This window comes from Salvelinus fontinalis, chromosome 12 (genome assembly GCF_029448725.1).
Source record: "Salvelinus fontinalis isolate EN_2023a chromosome 12, ASM2944872v1, whole genome shotgun sequence".
Classification (NCBI taxonomy): Eukaryota; Metazoa; Chordata; class Actinopteri; order Salmoniformes; family Salmonidae; genus Salvelinus; species Salvelinus fontinalis.
In genome coordinates, this window is record NC_074676.1 from 7,606,120 (window position 1) to 7,627,010 (window position 20,891).

The 20,891-nt window shown below is 39.7% G+C and overlaps 1 protein-coding gene across 1 annotated transcript in view; it reads right to left on the reverse strand.

Moving 5' to 3' along the window:
- LOC129866712 (kit ligand-like) overlaps positions 1 to 16,284 on the reverse strand; it is a 71,060-nt gene extending 54,776 nt beyond the window's left edge. The window contains exon 1 of the mRNA XM_055939543.1: positions 15,998 to 16,284. Coding sequence (XP_055795518.1) covers positions 15,998 to 16,012 — 15 coding nt within the window. The 5' untranslated portion in view covers positions 16,013 to 16,284. The remainder of the gene's footprint in view (positions 1 to 15,997) is intronic.
- Positions 16,285 to 20,891: the final 4,607 nt, after the last annotated feature.

Consider the following 20,891-nt stretch of genomic DNA (forward strand, 5'->3'; position numbering starts at 1 on the left):
AGGGGGTCAAAACATTTGGACGCTAAAGACATTTTCGTGAGAAGACCGATTTTTCTGGATGTCTCAAGGTCTAACAAACACCGCTCTAGCTCTGTCACCTTTAACCTCCAATGCAAAAAATACACATCTCTAGCCTAAACTGACAGATTTTGAAGGGGATTTTTGCATTGTGTTACTTAGATTGACACACCAGTGCTTGATCAAAATGAAAACAAGTTGGGAAGTAATAGTAATTGGAGATTAAATTACATTTGTTAACAAATCGAACACACATTTTCATAAAGAACTTAAATTAATACTTCCTTGTTTGCTTCAGTAAGTCATAGCACATTTTAGTAGAAAAAGAACAAAGCCAGGTTCTGCAGTGCAGGTTTGATTGAACTCCAGACTAACACTTTTCTACTTCTTAAAAGGCCTGTGTTCACGCTTTGTTTGGTGCATTACTGCTCGAGGTATGTTGTGTTTGCTGCACTGCACTGCCTGATGACAGGCCCAGCTACAGGCATAAGTGACATAAGTGGCCTTTTTTTTTTTTTAGCTCAGTTAGGTACTCGAAATTTGGTTGTGCATCATCAGTTTCTCTTATTATGTCAGCAAACCATTTTTTGATTGGTAAATTGGTCTAGCCAGCTATCTAAACTTGTAGTAATCATGGCCGAATACCGATGCAGAGCATGTGCCCAGGGGCCCCCATGGATTTAGTTAGTCACTATTCCTCAGCTAACATTAACATGGCATAAGTATTGGCAAAATGTGTAGAATTGCAGGAAATTAGCTGTAAAACTGCCCATGTTTATCTCTGCAACATGGCAAAATAGAATTGCATGAAATGTGTTATAAAATGTCTAAACCTCTCTCCGCCCCATGGCAAAATGTGTAGAATTGCAGGAAATGTACTTTAAACAAAAACAAATATCTGCCGTCAAGAGGGGGGCCACAAAAATGTTTGGCCCGCGAGGTGGAGTGGACCCCAACAAAGTGTTGCTTCGGGCCCCCCAAATTTTAGGGCCCTGCCTGGTGATGATTACCCATGTCCTCATTGTCTACAACTTACTTTGATTCTACAGCCACTTTGATCCTGCGGTATCATTAACCAAATAGACTCAACAGGCCCTCCAGATACCCAGGCCTGTGCCTTCCTCTCCGGCCTTCTCCAACAACATACAGTAATCTCATTGTACAAAAACACAGGGCCATGCATATCATTAGTGCCACATGGCATATTTTTATTTAGGCCATCCTTTTATCACAGGCAAGACCCTGTTCCTAATCTCATCTAAATTATTTTGGTCTAACGACAAAACAACATCTCAGCCAGTGCGCTAAATGTTTTATAAAGGAGTAAAACATTTGCAGATAAAATCTGTTTTCAAAGCTTAGATGCTGTCTCATATGAGATGGAAGAAATTACTAAGGAACAAACTATTGTTTTTCAGTGGACTTGAGGTCTATGACCAAGGCTTTATGGTCCAGTGCATTTTTTACTGACTGGAATGGAACGACAATGACACGGTCTTGGTAGGCTTCTGGCTTCTACTATGTCTTGTCCATCTTAACAACCAACAAAAACATTTCTGCAGTTTTCCCAGGTATTGCTAAAATCATATGTAATGGAAATCTGAAACATTTCTGATTTTGGTCCAAGAATGACAGTGTAAACGTAGATTTAGAACATTGGCATTTGTGTAAAATAATAATTTCATCATATCTGATAGTAACCCAAAATAGAAGGCCTACAAGAGTGGGTAAAAATGAAAACCATCAGGAAAAGTCTATGATACAAAACAGGAAATGCGATTGATCTATTCCCACAGCGATTCAGAAAGCGGACCAGCGCCCACACAAAACGTGTATAAATCAAATCTGCATCTACAAATTGCATTCTGCCTGCCTCTGTCCACTCAGGTGCACTTAAAAGCCCATGTTAACTAAATAAACACAAATGGATACGATGCCATGGGGATTAGACTGTCTAAAATGTAGAGGCTCACTCAATGCCATGTGGTCAACTGAAGAGATTGAGTACTGGAAGTACATTGCGTTGGCAACTAAAGAGCACATTGAGTAGTATATCTTCGGATCAATAAAGTACTACTACTACTGGGTCATTCCAAGAAATGAGTGCCTTTGGGCGTCTCTTTGATATTTTAAGTAGTAATTGTGCACAGATATTGCATTTTAAAGCCTGTTATATTAAATAAAGTAGCCTCTAACATAGACCACATAGAAAACTCAATACATCTGATTTTCCTATACGAATAAAAACACAGCATTGTGACTTCTAGGAATATTTTAACGCATTTAACTTGAACATTTATACAAGTTTTCACCATCATTGTAAAGCCATAGTTATTTTGTTGCTTTCACAAAGTTATTTTTGAATAATTTTAGGGAGAAAAAACCCTGTCCCTCATTTTCAGGTGAACCCTGTTACATCAACAGAACATTTGTTTTAAAGGGTAACTAAATCCCAATTTCAGCATTTGCACAACCTCTTAAAAAAAATCTGTCTAGAGAATACTTTCTGTCTAGAGCATACTTTCTGTCTAGAGCATACTTTCTGTCTAGAGCATACTTTACCAGAAGTCTACTGGCAGGCTCTGATAATAAAATAATGTGCATCGCGAGTAAAAATGGCTCTGGACAGCTACCTCACAGTGGTGTGGCGCTGAGTTCCTGACACTTGTTGCCACTTATCTTTGAAATGTAGACTCACATTTATTGTGCCTTTTGTGTTGGGAAGAAAAGTGCAATCATCACCTTGAAAAATGAACATTATGGGCTCTATTTAATCCAACCCGCATTGCAATATTTATGCAGTAGATCTTTTTCCATTGGTCAAATTAACTCACAGATTGGTCTTGGGTACTGTATAAAAACATACAACTACTACCAGAGTGATCCCTCTCACAGGAAAGCGTTCACTTTTCAGAATTAGGCATGGGATGAATATTGTAAATAAAGGTTTTGGAAAAAAATAAATAAATTCTGCCCATTGTGGGATAAGAATTTACAATCATTGAACAATCAGCTAATAATTTTTGGCTGACTGCACCAACAATCAGTTGTAGAGTTTGTGAAGAAATACATTGAATTGACATGTTGTCATCTATTTCTTGTTACGATGGATGTAGCTACAAATATAAACACATAATTGTCATAGCCTACCGTACATGTTTTTTTTCTTCGGAAAAGCACAGATGTGTATGAAATGGTAAGCAAAAATGTTGAATTTGGTCATATGCAGAAATGTGCCTAACTGCGGGAAATGTGCCTTATTGCCTTTTGAATTTTGTGTAATGTCAGTCGTCTAGATAAGGAAGCATCATTGGCACGCTCCACATACCAAGACCATTGATGTCACCTGCTTTTATAGTAAGCCTTGAGGTAGTACCATCCAGCATATCTAGAAGGGAGTGTATTTCATACCCTTGAGATGAGAGAAGGTGCCTCTAATCACAATTTCAAAAGTAGAGTTTAACTGCTAGGGGCAAAAAGATTTACTACAAAAAGACCAAAATATATAACTTTTCCAACAACTGTCAAAATGAAGACCAGAATATACGTGTTTCACTCTAAGCCTAGTTTATGTTGAAACTATTCCTTTTTAAATATAGACTACAGTTCAAAAGTTTGGGGTCACATAGAAATGTCCTTGTTAAAAAAAACAAAAAAAAACATTGTTTGTCCATTAAAATAACATCAAATTGATCAGAAATACAGTGGAGACATTGTTAATGTTGTAAATGACTATTGTAGCTGGAAACGGCTGATTTTTTTTTAATGGAATATCTACATAGGCGTACAGAGGCCCATTATCAGCAAACATCACTCCTGTGTTCCAATGGCACGTTGTGTTAGCTAATCCAAGTTGAGGCTAATTGATCATTAGAAAATCCTTTTGCAATGTTAGCACAGCTGAAAACGGTTGTTCTGATTAAATAAGCAATACAACTGGCCTTCTTTAGACTAGTTGAGTATCGGGAGCATCAGCGTTTGTGGGTTCTATTAGAGGCTCAAAATGTCCAGAAACAAAACACTTTCTTCTGAAACTTATCAGTCTATTGTTGTTCTGAGGAATGAAGGCTATTGCATGAGAGTAATTGCAAGAAACTGAAGATCTCATACAACGCTGTGTGTTATTTCACAGAACAGGGCAAACTGGCTCTAACCAGAAGAGAAAGAGGAGTGGAAGGCCCCGGTGCACAACTGAGCAAGACGAGAAGTACATTAGGGTGTCTAGTTTGAGAAATAGACGCCTCAAGTCCTCAACTGGCAGCTTCAGTAATTAGCAGAGGTGGGACCAAGTCCCAAGTGAAGACAGGCAAGTCCAAGTCAAGTCTCAAGTCCTAAACTTTGAGTTTCGAGTCCTAAACAAGTCATAATGTGTTCTTCATATTTTTAACAAGAGTAATAGTTAGTATATTACATTCACGCAAATCATGAATGCTTTTAAAAACATCTTTATTATTATTAAATATCTTTATTATTAGTTTCCAAATAAACTTTATATTTCCATGGAAATACATGGGTAGCCATGAGAAAGACCTCCCCCCTCCCCTCTCTCTCTCTGTGACAGCGGGAGAGGTGTGGTAGGCTGGGTCGGGTCATGTGGGGTGGCTGCTCTCCTGTAGATGAATTGGCCATCCAACATGGCAATTCAAATAGAAATACATCACCTACAACAGCCTTTGCCGTGTGGAATAGAGAATCGAGTACAGATCTATATATTGCATTTCTATCTGGAAAACTGTATCTGAATGCGGTGCCTCAGATGAAATAAGCCTCCGATTTTCATTATCAATGGAGAAAGCTCAAAACTGCTGAGGACAGCAGAGAGAGGGATGGTGGGATTTGTGTGAAGCATAAACACAATCAGAGGTTCAAGCACTCACCATAATCAGCAGGTTAGGAAGAGTACGCAACCATTCTAGGAAGCACTCTGCCACAAATGTGCTCATTTGATCTTTTCCAGCTCCAAACAGCGTGGTGGCGAGTATATCTGTAAGTCTAATCTAGGCAAGCAGTGAGGAGCGCACATAACAATACAGGCTCCAGACATCACAAGCCAGCAAAAAGAAACCCATGAAACAAACAAGTTACACACACTCATAAACACACAACCTCGTGTGATGGATAGCTGTCGGCTATATTACCCACGACTTGCAGTTCTTTGTGCAGCTTCAAATGTCGAACAAAGTTGGAAATTGTTGCGCCTCCGTCTGTAATTTGTTTCCCGCAATCCGTTTTTTGTTGATACAGCGTCGTCTTTATATCCGAAAATAATATTTTTGGTATCATCTTTCCAAGGGCTCCATCTGAATTCACCCGCTGACGTTCCTCTGCAATGCCACGCACAATTTGATTGGCTGCTGTCCGATTCAAACTGTAATCCGTTAAATGAAGAGTTGATGCGCTGCACACTTTTTTTAATAGCATCATATTTAATATTTGGGCTTGGGGAGGGTAGCAAGTCAGGTCGAGTCATAAGACTCAAGTCCAAGTCAAGTCATGAGTCATTGGTGTCAAAGTCGAGTTGCAAGTCATTTTATTTGTGACTCGAATCTGACTCGAGTCCACACCTCTGGTAAATAGTACCCGCAAAACACCAGTCTCAATGTCAACAGTGAAGAGGTGACTCCAGGATGCTGACTTTCTAGGCAGAGTTCCTCTGTCCAGTGTCTGTGTTATTTTGCTCATCTTAATCTTTTATTTTTATTGTCCAGTCTGACATATGCATTTTTCTTTGCAATTCTGCCTAGAAGGCCATCATCCCGGAGTTGCCACAGTTTTCAACTGTACTAACATAATTGCAAAAGGGTTTTCTAATGATCATTTAGCCTTTTAAAATTATGAACTTGGATTAGTTTACACAACATGCCATTGGAACACAGAAATTATGGTTGCTGACAATGGGCCTCTGTACGCCTATGTAGACATTCCATTAAAAATCAGCCTTTCCAGCTACAATAGTCGTTTCCAACATTAACAATGTCTACACTATATTTCTGATCAATTTGATGTTATTTTAATAGACACTTTTTTTGCTTTTCTTTCAAATACAAGGACATTACTAAGTGACTTAGAAATCCAACACGCGGCACCCCCTCCAACATTTCCTTAAATCTAATTTCATGAATTACAGTAGCAGTGTCATAGACAGTGGGGGATTTATCCACAGCCACAGGGGAAAAGTAAACATAATTAACTATACATCCAACGGCTTGTTCTCTGCCTCGTACATATGTATAATCACACACTGACCTTAGATGTGCCTACCTCTATTGCAAATCTACTGTTGACATCAATGCATGTCTAATGTGAAAACAGTGTAAATACAATCATCTGAGTTTGGATTCGGCTCATAATTTGCATTGATGGTCACACGCCTACAAATGGAAATGAGGCAGAAGACAGACATTATTACTCCACTGGAAATCACGAAGCTGTTCAGCCATGGAGAAAGTACAGAATCTTTCCTAGCCATGATTGGTTGAGATAATGAGGGGGCTGGTACATTCACGAGAGTATTTAATTACAAATATATTGCACATCCCCCTCCCACATATATATGTGCCACCCATAAGTGAGAAACCTACATGCGAAGTATAGATCATATATTGTGTTCACTACAGGTTATAGAAAATAACTATCCATCAGACCCCAGTCCTACCTACAGGTTATGAAAAATATGCGATTTTTGTATTTTTGCTTCAGGTTTTCTTAAAAGAGAAAGCCTCCACTTCTATGTCAAAGAAAATAAAACCACTCTAGCAAATATTACAGTGATGTCTGCCAACACACAACAGTAAATACTACAGTATACAACAGTAAATACTACAATCTGCAAAAACACTACATGAATTACTATAGTATATACGACAGTTTTATTTGATGAAAGTATTTATTGGATCAAATCAAACACGTCACTGAGTAACTGCCTCCCTATTTTCAAGTATGTTGGTGGCTGCATCATGGTATGGGCATGCTTGACAATGGCAAAAACTGGGGAGTTTTTCAGGATGAAAAAATGTGGGATGGCGCTAAGCACAGGCAAAATTCTAGAGGAAAACCTATTTCTGTTTGCTTTACACCATACACTGGGAGAGGAATTCACCTTTCTGCAGGACAATAACTTAAAACACAGGGCCAAATCTACACTGAAGTTGCTTACCAATATTTGAAAATAATGAAATGTGCAAAGCTCTTATGAGACTTACAGCTGTAATCGCTGTCAAATGTGTTTCTAACATGTATTATAAACTGGGTGGTTCGAGCCCTGAATGCTGATTGGAAGAAAGTCGTGGTATCTCAGACAGTATACCATGGGTATGACAAAATATGAATTTTTACTGCTCAAATTACATTGGTAACCCGTTTATAATAGCAACAAGGCACCTCGGGGGTATGTGGTATATGACCAATATACCACGGCAAAGGGCTGTATCCAGGCACTCCGCTTTGCGTCGTACATTAGAACAGCCCTTAGCTGTACCCAGCCCCCCACCCCCGGGCCCTTTTGCTTTATTGACTCAGGGGGGTGAATAGTTATCTAATCATGTCCATAAATGCTACCAAATACTAATTGAGTGTATGTAAACTTCTATTATTCTGACATTTCACATTCTTAAAATAAAGTGGTGATCCTAACTGACCTTTTACTAGGATTAAACGTCAGGAATTGTGAAAAACTGAGTTTAAATGTATTTGGCTAAGGTGTGTGTAAACTTTCGACTTCAACGGTATAGCCCTACAGGCGATTGTTAGAGCCTATCCCCTGTATTTGGCAGAGCATTACAGGCTCCTACAAAAATGCTGCTGGTCAGTCAGGCTTTTGTTTTGCTTTAGGCCAAAGGGACAACAAATATTTCACTCAGTGCCGGTGCTTCACAAGTATTTCAAGTCTGGTCGAAGAGTTCCACTGATCGTGATATGCCTCTCTAATACCAGTCTGTGGGTAGAATCTATGGTAAAAAGTCATGACTGACAATAATGCTGATAGTCTCAGCAGGGACACAGGTTGATTTAGCATACCTAAGCTGCTTACAGATCATCCAGTCTGACCCATTTTACTAGCATTCTCAGGCATGTGGAGCCTAGAGTTCAGGAGACATAGCACCCTATTCCCTTCATAGTGCACTTCTTTCCCCCTATGGGGAATATGGTGTAATTTGGGACGCAGACAGCCTCAGCAGCATTCCATTTTACTGGCAATCATGTAAAAATCACCTGGACTGTTTAGTTTAACCACTTTCTTTCACTCAGGCCATGTTTTGTGGCTTGCTCCTAACACTTTCCAGATGCTTAGCCCTCTGAAATGTTGCCTGGTAAATTATGACAGACCAACAACAACAAAAAGCTTCCCCTTGAAGGTTGACCAAATTGCGGCATGGGGTAGTGTCATCTTCCGCAGTCTCTACCCCACCGAAAGGTTGTATACCTGAGGGGAAAAGGGGATCCGAGGGGAAAATCTCACTCAATTCATAGCCTCGTTGACCCCCTCCACTGGATCACTAACTCTTCCTAAATGTGCTCGGCTCTCCACAGGGGGCACACCATAAAGCAGAGATGCAAACAGGGCTGTCGGCGTGTGACCCCTCTCTGCACACCCCGGTGTCTCCACAGGTGCCCTGGGTCCCTAACTTCTAAGGAGACCTTGGAGCCCCCCCGGTCTGCTGTCAAGACTGTAAATGGGGGTTAAGAGCATTAAAGTGAACTGATATACCCAGCCTTATTATGGTCTTGGAAACCTTGACTGCTGAGGCATTTGGGACCTTCGAGGAAGGTGGCCATGGATATGTTTAATAGCAGACATAAAACACAACCTAGGAGGTACAGTATGTGTAGCTTATATCTGTCGATGTGCATTGCTTTTTAGAAATGCTCAAAGTCACGCACCTCGCCTCACACATTATTCTCTTGATAGCCAAACATTTCACACATCCTGTATCGTATTATACTTTTACAGCTCTATTTATTTTTCAGCAGCAGCTGCAGACTATTGCACAATGAGATTTTAAAAAAGATATGTTATTACTGTAGTTGACATGATCAAAAACAAGCAAGAGAGAAATGAAAGAGGGGAACGTTTCCTCTTAAAACTATGAGTGGCTCATTGGAGTAAAGTTTTGTTCCACACGATAGAGTACTCTAGATTGGTATAACCAGTTTTAGCAGGACATTGCCAATAAGGGCTTCCACACAACATGGAACAAGCAGAATATTTGCGTTAATATGAATTATCAGGATTTATATCATACTTTAATTTAACCAGACAAGTTATTGACAACACTGGATAGACTGTACATCATAGGCCGACCAAAGGGTGCAAAGTTTCACAGCGTGCATAATGTATTTGTCAGTTGCTGTGCTGAAGTAGCTGTGTGAATAAGAAACAGGACTGCAAGTCTAGATGTGAGAAGTTCAATTACACTAACTGAATCAGAGAAAAAAAATGTTTTACTGACTAAAAGATTAGGCTCCAGTTCAGTTCACATTGTAGGCTATGGTGAAAGTGAGAAACACCTGATTTCAGTTAGGCTCATATACCAAGTCTGGATACAAGGAAAGTTAGGATAAGGACTCTGGGTCTGCAACTGGATCCTGGACTTTGACAGGCCGACCCCAGGTGGTGAGGGTAGGCAACACCACCTCCATCACGCTGACCCTTAACACAAGTACCCAACAGGGGTGTTGGCTCAGTGCCCTCCTGTACTCCCTGTTCACTCACGACTGTGTGGCCACGCACGACTCCAACACCATTATCAAGTTTGCTGATGACACCATGAATCCAGGACCCTTAACAGTTGGTGTGAAAAGAAGGCCCGGAAATAAATAGACTATTTTAGACCATTTTCTCTGCTGACGCACGGCAAGAGGTACCGGTACATCAAGTCTGACACCAACAGGCTCCTGAACAGCTTCTATTCGCAGGCAATACAACTGATAAATAGCTAACAAAATAGCTACATGGACCAAATTTACCTGATATCTTTGACCTTTTATTCAAGTATTTACACACGTCACTCTAACACACACACACAAACACTCCATAATTTGCTCACTCACACATTTATACTGACTCTACACACCCACTCACATGCAAGCTGCTGCTACTCTGTTTATCTTATATTCTGTTGCTTAGTCACCCTACCCCTATACATATCTACATCACTCCAGTATCCATGCACATGTAAATATGCTATTGGAACTGACTTTAATATTTCCTGTATTTAGTATGCTTACTTAATTGTGCATTTCATATTTCTCATGTTTTTTTGTTGTAATGCATTGAATATTGCAATGCTGGGTTTTGAGTTTGTAAAAAAGGCTGTACATGTGCATGTGACATTAAAACTTGATATGGTAGGATCAACTTTAATGTCCCAGAGCAGAAAATTGTCTTAGAAACACACTGTAAAAACTTTCCCTGTAAAGCTACTGCATTATCCTGGCACCAGAGTTGCCTGCCTAATACTGTAATTTTGTTTTACAGCAGAGATGTTGTATATTTCACAGTACTATTTTCCTTACTGTAAAAAGATACAGCATCCCTGCTGTAAATTTACATGGACGCTGTAATGTTTTACAGTAAGGAAAATAGTACTGTGAAATATATTATAGCATCTCTGCTGTGAAGCAAAATTACAGTATTAATCTAGCAACTCTCATGCTAGGAAAATGCTGTAAATTTACAGTGACATTTCCTCTCAAATCTAAAAGTAAGAAAAACAATACATTTGAACATAAAATACATTTATTCATATTGGTAACATAAACAAGTGGACATAATTGACAACAGAAGTAACCAAATAAGAGCAACACTAATCTAAAAACAATATTGTGAGCCTGTGGGGGAGCGAGAGACGAAGAGAGAAAGGGAGATGGAGTTAAAAATTGGGATTGGGTACCATCCTAGATCTATGATCAGGGGCAACTACTAGGGGTAAGGGGGTTCCGAGGAGTTGAAACACACAACGTGATCGTTTGGGCATCCAGGAGAGAACTTAGCGCAGCATCAGGTGTTCCTCATGGGGCTCAAACAATCATCCTCAGTTCTGATTTGTTAGTTCTTCTCACCCTTAATTAGGACAAGTATAGAAAAATGAAGAATATAATGAGAGGCAGAGCACCAGGGCAGTTAATCTGTGGGGCAAAAACACAGGTGACAAGGGACATATCAAACTGGTGTTGTGTGTGTACTTACCTCGCTAAAGGCCTTCATTCAAACTCAGTAATCTCTTGGAACAATGGGGCAATGTAGGGGTTGAGAAAAAGTCTGCTGTTCTGGGCCACCTTTTCATGCACTTTGTCCCATCTTCAGGGTTCATCATCTTGGGTTGATTCGAATTTACAGCATATATCCAATATACGGTTGTTTATGAACTGTATGAGTCATTGAACAAAAATCGACAGCTAGATACACATACTTCAAACCTTTTCTAACTAATAAAACATTTCTGTAGCCTACGCAATCCCACGGATTATTTACCAGACTCACATTTTCCCTTCTTTTCCACCAAATGTTTACATACTAATGATAAAGTGAATAGGTTTACTAATACTGTAACATTACATGGACTTTTGGAGTCCATGTTACTAGCTACCGCCAGTGACACGATGACAGGCTACAGCTGCCCAGTGCACCTTAGGTCGGCAGGCACCTCGATACACACTGGTGCACTGGTCATTCGCAGCGGCTTTAGAGTACAGCCCGCGGTTTATGTGCAAAATGTGGCCCGTCAAGCCTCTCAAAAAACGTTGTGCCAGTAATATGGGTCAAATCTTTTGAACTGCTCGAAACATGCCATTTCTCTGTAGTAATGGTGAAAACATACCGGTTCATTATCATTTAGGAGGTGATGCTTTTCTCGGTCACACAGCAAGATATTTATGAGCAATTCAGAGCAGACCAAAATGGCATGTGTCAACTTAAGCTAGCTAGCTAAGCTAAGAAAACATGCAGTAATTCAATGCAATAAAGATACGTATAAACAAGTCAAGGTACCCACCCAGCAGCTGCCTAAAATATTTTTCCACCACAGACGCTTCAAAGAAGATTTTTTCTTTTTTAAATAGTCTGAGCTTCATGTGTCTCACTCGACAGCATGAGGTTGGCACCTGAAAACGGATCATTGTAATCTATAGTAGGCATAAACTATTACTGTGAATAAAGTGCTTTAGAGTAATTGTTACAGCTGGCTTCCAATTAAAGTTAATAACAGTATTTTTCCAAATTTGACCCATAATGCAGTGCAATCTACAGCATTAATGTTTTAAAACATTAATAACAGTATTTTACTCTATTGTTTCACTGTTGAAATTACAAAAAAAAGAGACTGTACATAAGCATATACCCAGTGGGGTCCGAAATTATTGACACCATTGATAAAGATGAGCAATAATGACTGTATAAAATGTATTATTCAAATGCTGAGCTGTGTTGTATGCAAATAAAAAGGGTAAATTATATTATTTTATACAATTGCTCAGAGAAAGAGATGTTGTTTCACTAATGTAGAAGTGTTTAGAAATAGATTGTATTCTTAATTATAATAAAAGTGACTCAAATGACAATACATTATTGACCATTCATTTCTACAAAATAATCTGAAACGCAACCAAATTTAACTGGAAATGCATTCAACAAGTCTATAAAGTCACACGTTTGATTTTGTCATTGTGTGCAAGGAATATGGGACCAAATACTAAACTTCACTATTTCATTGATAACTTATCTTTAGGGGTGTCAATTTTGACCCCTACCTTTGAGAATTTTGTATTATTTGTTTAACAAAAATCCCTCTGAATCAATTGTATTAGTATAAAATTATTTCCCAATTCGAGCATACAATACACCTCAGGATTTGAATTATTTATTTTATATGGTCATTATTTTATTATCTCTATCAAGGGTGTCAATCATTTCAGACCCCACTGTAGGCCTACATAAATAAACGACCTGAATATTGTTAGGCTATTCAGAAACAGGACGTTGAGAGGATGTGTAGAATACTGAAGTACAACAATTTCCCCCATCATTGATGTAAAAATGACATAAACATAGCTAAAGATGACATTTGGAAAGAATTCAGACCACTTGACTTTTCCCCCAACAAAATTACATTACAGCCTTATTTTAATATGAATTATAAAAATTACAAATACAACATGACAGCGCAATACACAAGGTGTGGAACAGTGGCAATGGTACCCACAGGACAAACAGATAAATATTAGTCTGAGGAGAGATTAAATAGCATTAATACAGCAAAAAATTACTATTTATGCTGCAGTAGTTTATGTGTCGGGGGGCTAGGGTCAGTTGGTTATACCTGGAGTACTTCTCCTGTCTTATCCAGTGTCCTGTGTGAATTTAAGTATGCTCTCTCTAATTCTCTCGTTCTCTCTTTCTCTCTGAGAACCTGAGCCCTAGGACCATACGTCAGGACTACCGGGCATGCTGACACCTTGCTGTCCCCAGTCCGCCCGGCCTTGCTGCTATTCCAGTTTCAACTGTTTCTGCCTGCGGTTACGAAACCCCTACCTGTCCCAGACCTGCTGTTTTCAACTCTTAATGATCGGCTATGAAAAGCCAACTGAGATTTATTCCTGATTATTATTTGACCATGCTTGTCATTTATGAACATTTTGAAAATCTTGGCTCTCTCTAATTTTCTCCTTCTCTCTTTCTTTCTCTCGGAGGACCTGGGCCCTAGGACCATGCGTCGGGACTGCCGCCCGTGGTGACTCCTTGCTGTCCCCAGTCCGCCTGGCCTTGCTGCTATTCCAGTTTCAGCTGTTCTGCCTGCGGTTATGGAACCGCCACCTGTCCCAGACCTGTTGTTTTTCAACTCTTAATGATCAGCTATGAAAAGCCAACTGAAAATTATTCATGATTATTATTTGACCATGCTTGTCACTTATGAACATTTTTGAACATCTTGGCATAGTTCTGTTATAATCTCCACCCGGCACAGCCAGAAGAGGACTGGCCACCCCTCATAGCCTGGTTCCTCTCTAGGTTTCTTCCTAGGTTTTGGCCTTTCTAGGGAGTTTTTCCTAGCCACCGTGCTTCTACACCTGCATTCTAGCTGTTTGGGGTTTTAGGCTGGGTTTCTGTACAGCACTTCGAGATATTATCTGATGTACGAAGGGCTATATAAAATAAAATTGATTGAAAATTGATTGATGAAATAGTTTTTAATTTTTCTTCCCATCAATCTACACATAATACCCCATAATGACAAAGCAAAAACAGGTTTAGAAACTTTAGCAAATATATATAAAAAAATGGAAATATCACATTTGCATAAGTATTCAGACATTTTCTTTGTTGAAGCACCTCTGGCAGGGATTACAGCCTCTATTCTTCTTTGGTATGACACTACAAACTGTATTTGGGGAGTTTCTCCCATTCTTCTGTGCAGATCCTCTCAAGCTCTGCCAGGTTGGATGGGGTGCATCGGGTTCAAGTCTGGCCAAAGAGTTCAATCTTTGTTTCATCAGGCAAGCGAATCTTGTTTCTCATGGTCTGAGAGTCCTTTAGGTGCCTTTTCGGTAAACTCCAAGTGGGCTGGCATGTGCCCTTTACTGAGGAGTGTGTTCCGTCTGGCCACTCTCCCATAAAGGCCTGATTGGTGGAGTGCTGCAGAGATGGTTGCCCTTCTGGAAGGATCTCCCATCTCCACAGAGGAACGCTGGAGCTCTGTCAGAGTAACCATTGGGTTCTTGGTCACCTCCCTGACCAAGGCCCTTCTCACCCGATTGCTCAGTTTGGCCGTGCAGCCCGCTCTAGGAAGAGTCTTGGTGGTTTAAAACTTAATCCATTTAAGAATGATGGAGGCCTCCCTGTTCTTGGGGGACCTTCAATGCGGCAGAAATGTTACGGTACCCTACAGGCCATTCCCTTGACCTCATGGCTTGGTTTTTGCTCTGACATGCATTGTCAACTGTGGGACCTTATAGACAGGTGTGCCTTTCCAAATCATGTCCAGTCAATTGAATTTACCACAGGTGGACTCCAATCAAGATACAGAAACATCTCAAGAATGATCAATGGAAACAGAATTGACCTGAGCTCAATTTCGAGTCTCATAGCAAAGGGTCTGAATACTTATGTAAATAAGGTACTTTCTTTTATAATTTTTTTGTTTTATATATTTGCTAAAAATGATAAAAATCTGTTTTCTCTTTGTCATTATTGGGTATTGTGTGTAGATGGAGCAAAACAAGTAATTTAATCAATTTTAGAATAAGGCTGTAACGTAACAAAATGTGGAAAAAGTCAAGGGGTCTGAATACTTTCCTAATGCAGTGTATGCAGTGTGCCAAAACCAATAGCCTGTATTACACTTTCATTTCAATACCCCCAAACCAAAAACCAATAGGCATAGCACATCAAAATACTGTACATGTACTGACATGAACTGACAGTATGTTAATCACTGCTCATTATTTAAGGTTATAACCTTAAACCACAAACTAGTGACTTCATGAAAGGAAAACGATTAGGCCCTACGCGCGAAAAGATTGTACATTATTGCACACAATTCAACAGAGGCGCACTCATTGCACACATCATGGGTTATGTGCAGGCAAATAGGCCACTAAATGTCATTCGTGTGTTACTCTGATACGATATATGAGAAAATCTAGGATGATTAGGTGCCTGATCGGTTCGGACACCCAAACATAATTACCGTTGGCATATTCTGTTTGGCCGTATTGGAAAAATGGGGAGTGAGGTGCTTAACTTAACAAACGTTTCCAAAGACGCTGACCACTAAAGGAACGGGCTTCATGTCAATGTCATATAATGTCATATTGATGCATACTTCTCAAAATCTATGGACAGAAATAGGCCAATTCACACCTTTCGTTTTTTCACCTGCCACTCGCATACGCGCACCGCACCAGGCGTAAAAAGGACATGCAAATAAGACAGCCTATAACAAGAAAGTGAGTAAGAAAATGTTCAGTTCCGATGTTAACTTACTTTTGACTTCTTCATATGGAACGAGAGGAGTAAATCCAATGTATTCGAAACCCTATTTTATCTTACTTCTGCGGGGAGGAAAGGGGTTTTCATCATCCCGTGTGCACATATCCAATGCCCCAGTCAGTAGTATCCAAACAGGGAAAAAAAGAATAAACCGCATAAAACTGCTGCAATAAGCTCTGTTGTATGGTATCCAAATGCACACATCATAGCGTGCGCATGAAAGTGGACTGCGAGACCATTGTGAGTTGATGGCTTTTTTTTACAGGGCAACACCTTTTATGCGCGCTTCAAGTGCCGCCCACAGGAACCGTTCCCGCCCGTCTGCTGCTCTACTATATGGAAAGCCAAAAGGTTCAAATCGTATTAGCAGGAACATGCATTAACACTTGTCATTTTCATTTTTCACTTGCTTTCTTCAAATGCTTGTTATGGTCATTTTTTACCCCCACCTGCGTCCACCAGGAGGCACTACTCCATCCAGCCAGCTCCCTGCCCCAAGGAGATGAGGGGAGAGGGCCCAGTGAGGGGGAGGCAACCCCCGGAGAGGTGCTAACTCTCGCCCATGGCCACCAGGGGGCACCACACATTCAGCCAGCTCCCTGCATGGGCTGGGGCAACCCAAGGAAGGGTGGGGGGAAGGGGGCGACCCCCACCCTGAGTCAAGGCCACCAGGGGGTGCCACTACATCCAGACAGTTCCCTGTCTCAGCTATAGAGAGAAAGTGTAATGCCATATTTTTGCAACCTTAACTCCACCATGGTTCGTTCAACTGCCTATGGCAAAATAAATTGCATTTTTGTAGTTATAAAAAAAATATTCCCAGAAACAACTTATTTGGTAAATGTTATACGTTTTGTTCAATGAGATCATCTTCATCAGCTAACGTCACATTTTGTAAATTGTTATGCATTTATGTATTTTAAAAAAGCACATAAAGGCCTCATAATTCATGAAGGTCATGTTAAATGACTGATATTATCTCATAGAACAAAACGTTTAAGATCTCCTAAGCCCGTCTTAACCTCATACCTTACTACCATCATTACATTTTAGTAATTTAGCAGACACTCTGGTAATATTTAGCTAAATACGTATAACTCACATCTCTGCACCATCTTTTAGTATTTTCCTCACAGTAACACACATTTTCAGCCTATGTTGGCCTTAATTAACCAATATTTATTCCTTTATTGCATTGAAAAATCAATTCGGTTCCTCCACACTGAAATAAATGGAGGCCAACTGGAAAATAGGCTGCTGTGACTGATTTTATGATGACTCTATGAACCTTTTCCAATGGTTCGCCTTGTTCTGTGGGAAATTTGGTGTAGTTATCATCTAGGGTACCATGTGATAATAAAGCAAAGGTCCTATGTGGCTCAGTTGGTAAAGCATGGTACTTGCAAAGCCAAGGTTGTGGGTTCGATAGGCCGTCACTGTAAACTAGGATTTGTTTGTATATACAGTTGAAATTGGAAGTTTACATACACTTAGGTTGGAGTCATTAAAACTTCTTTTTCAACCACTCCACAAATTTCTTGTCAACTTCTTGCGAATATAGGGGGTGCTGTTTCGCATTAGCATAATTTGCTCTACAGATTAAACTGCCTAGTACTCAATTCTTGCTCGTACAATATGCATATTATTATTATTATTGGATAGAAAACACTCTCTAGTTTCTATAGCCGTTGGAATTTTGTCTCTGAGTGAAACAGAACTCCTTCTACAGCACTTTTCATGACATGGAGTCAGATTTCAGACATCTTGGCCCCTGATCTGGAGTCAGTTTAAAGGTCCCTGTAAATGCTATGGAGAAACAGACACTTCTTACGTCTTCCCCTGGATGTCAGTACGTGATGACGCTTTGAATGGAGTCGATTGCGCAATCAGGGCCTCTATAAATCACCAAATACCGGAAGTAACTTCCTTTGGCTGCCTGCGCCTGACGCACGAAGGACGTCGGACTCGCCTCCTTCCAACCTTTTGTTTAGCCAGTAATATTTCTCCGGTCATGTTTTTACTCGTTATAGGTGTTAACAACATCATAAGGTAGTTAATTTGAACCGTTTTATAGCAATTTATATCCGTTTAGTGCGATTTTGAGGCATTTCTTTCTGAGACACTTTGAACCGCTGGGCACGTTTCCAGTTCATGCCCGACGTTAGTGGGCATTTCCACATGGCAAGAGGACAGCTTTCGACCAAAAGACGATTAGACCCAAGAAAGGATTCATTGCCCAAGATACTGATGGAAAAACAGCTCATAGTAAGAACTATTTATGATGATAAATCGTGTTTCTATCGAAAAATGTTAAACGCTTATGCCGCCATTTTGTTTGTTATAGCTTCGCTTGGCGCAACCTGTATTGAAAAGTAAGGATAATTTAAAAAATGTAATTCAGCGATTGTATTAAGAATTAAATTGTCTATCAATCGCTGTCCACCCTGTATTTTTTAGTCAAGTTTATGAGTATTTATGTATAAGACTAGATCACTGTCTAATATGGCGCATGACATTTTCTGACCAGCTGGGCTACTTTTCTCATTGTCTAACCATGATTTTGGTGGCTAAATATGCACATTTTCGAACAAACTCTATATGTATGTTGTAATATGATGTTACAGGAGTGTCATCTGAAGAATTCTGAGAAGGTTAGTGAAAAAATTATTACATTTTCGTGGTGATAATGCTAACGCTCTTTTTGCCGTGAATCAATGCTGGGGTAATGTTTGCACATGTGCTATGGTAATATAACGATTTATTGTGTTTTCGCTGTAAGACACTTAGAAAATCAGAAATATTGTCTGGATTCACAGGATCTGTGTCTTTCAATTAGTGTACGCTGTGTATTTTTATGAAATGTTTTATGATTAGTAATTAGGTAATACACGTTGCTCTGTATTTTTTCTAGTCGAGTTGTGATGGTGGGTGCAATTGTAAACTATGATTTATACCTGAAATATGCACATTTTTCTAACAAAACCTATCCTATACCATAAATATGTTATCAGACTGTCATCTGATGAGGTTTTTTCTTGGTTAGTGGCTATCAATATCTTTATTTGGCCGAATTGGTGATAGCTACTGGTGTTGAGAAAAAATGGTGGACAAAGAAAAATGGTGTCTTTTGCTAACGTGGTTAGCTAATAGATTTACTTTTTTTGTCTTCCCTGTAAAACATTTTAAAAATCTGAAATGGTGGCTTTATTCACAAGATCTGTATCTTTCATTAGGTGTCTTGGACTTGTGATTTAATGATATTTAGATGCTACTATTTAATTGTGACGCTATGCTAGCGATGCTACTCGGTGTGGGGGTGGGGGGGGGGGTGCTCCCGGACCCGGGGTAGAGAGGCGTGAAAGGTTAACCTTACTGGTGTAGGGGGCAGTATTTTCACATCCGGATAAAAAGCGTGCCAAGAGTAAACTGCCTGCTACTCAGGCCCAGAGGCTAGGATATGCATATTATTAGTAGATTTGGACAGAAAACACTCTGGAGTTTCTAAAACGGTTTGAATGATGTCTGTGAGTATAACAGAACTCATATGGCAGGCGAAAACCTGAGAAAAATACAACCAGGAAGTGGGAAATCTGAGGTTTTTATTTTTACAAGTGATTTCCTATCCAATATACTGTGTCTATGGGGTCAGATTGCACTTCCTAAGGCTTCCACTGGATGTCAACAGTCTTTAGAACCTTGTTTCAGGCCTCTACTATGAAAAGTGAAGCGAATAAGAGCTGTTTGAACCAGGGGTCTGGTTGAACGCCTTCAGTTTAGTGACGCATGCGGCCGTGAGCACGAGCTCCGTTCCTTTTCATTTCTAAAGACAAAGGAATTGTCCGGTTGGAATATTATTGAAGATTTATGATAAAAACATCATAAAAGATTGATTCTATACATCGTTTGACATGTTTCTACAAACTGTAATAGAACTTTGACTTTTCGTCTAGACTTTGTGCTCGCGCCTTGTGCATTTCGGATTACTGGACTAAATGCGTGAACAAAAAGGAGGTATTTGGACAAAAATGATGGACTGTATCGAACAAAACAAACAATTGCTGTCTAAGATGGGAGTGCCATCAGATGAAGATCATCAAAGGTAAGTGATTCATTTTAACTTTATTTCTGACTTTTGTGACACCTCTCCTTGGTAGGAAAATGGTTTTCTGTGGCTAGGCGCTGACCTAACCTAATCGCAAAGTGTGCTTTCGCCGTAAAGCCTTTTTGATATCTGACACAGCTGTTGCATTAAGGAGAAGTTTATCTTTAAATGTATGTTAAACACTTGCATCAATGTTTATGATGAGTATTTCTGTACCGTCTACCGTCCCACTCTATGCACTTTCACCGCATGTTTGTTTGAGACAATGCATTTCTGAACATAATGCACCAATGTAAACTGAGATTTTTGGATGTAAATATGAACTTTATCTAACAAAACATACAAGTATTGTGTAACATGAAGTCCTATGGGTCCCATCTGATGAATATCATCAAAGGTCAGTGATTAATTTAATCGCTATTTCTGACTTTTGTGAGCCCTCCTTGGCTGGAAAATGGCTGTATGGTTTTCTGTGACTAGGCGCTGACCTAACATAATCGCATGGTGTGCTTTCGCAGTAAAGCCTTTTTGAAATCAGACACTGTGGTTGGATTTACAAGAAGTTTATCTTTAAAATGGTGTATAATACTTGTATGTTAGAGAAATTTTAATTATGGGATTTCTGTTGTTTTGAATTTGGTGCCCTGCAATTTCACTGGCTGTTGTGGAGGTGGGACGCTACCGTCCCACTTGTACCAGAGGGGTTAATAACAAACTATAGTTTTGGCAAGTCGGTTAGGACATCTACTTTGTGCATGACACAAGTACTTTTTCCAACAATTGTTT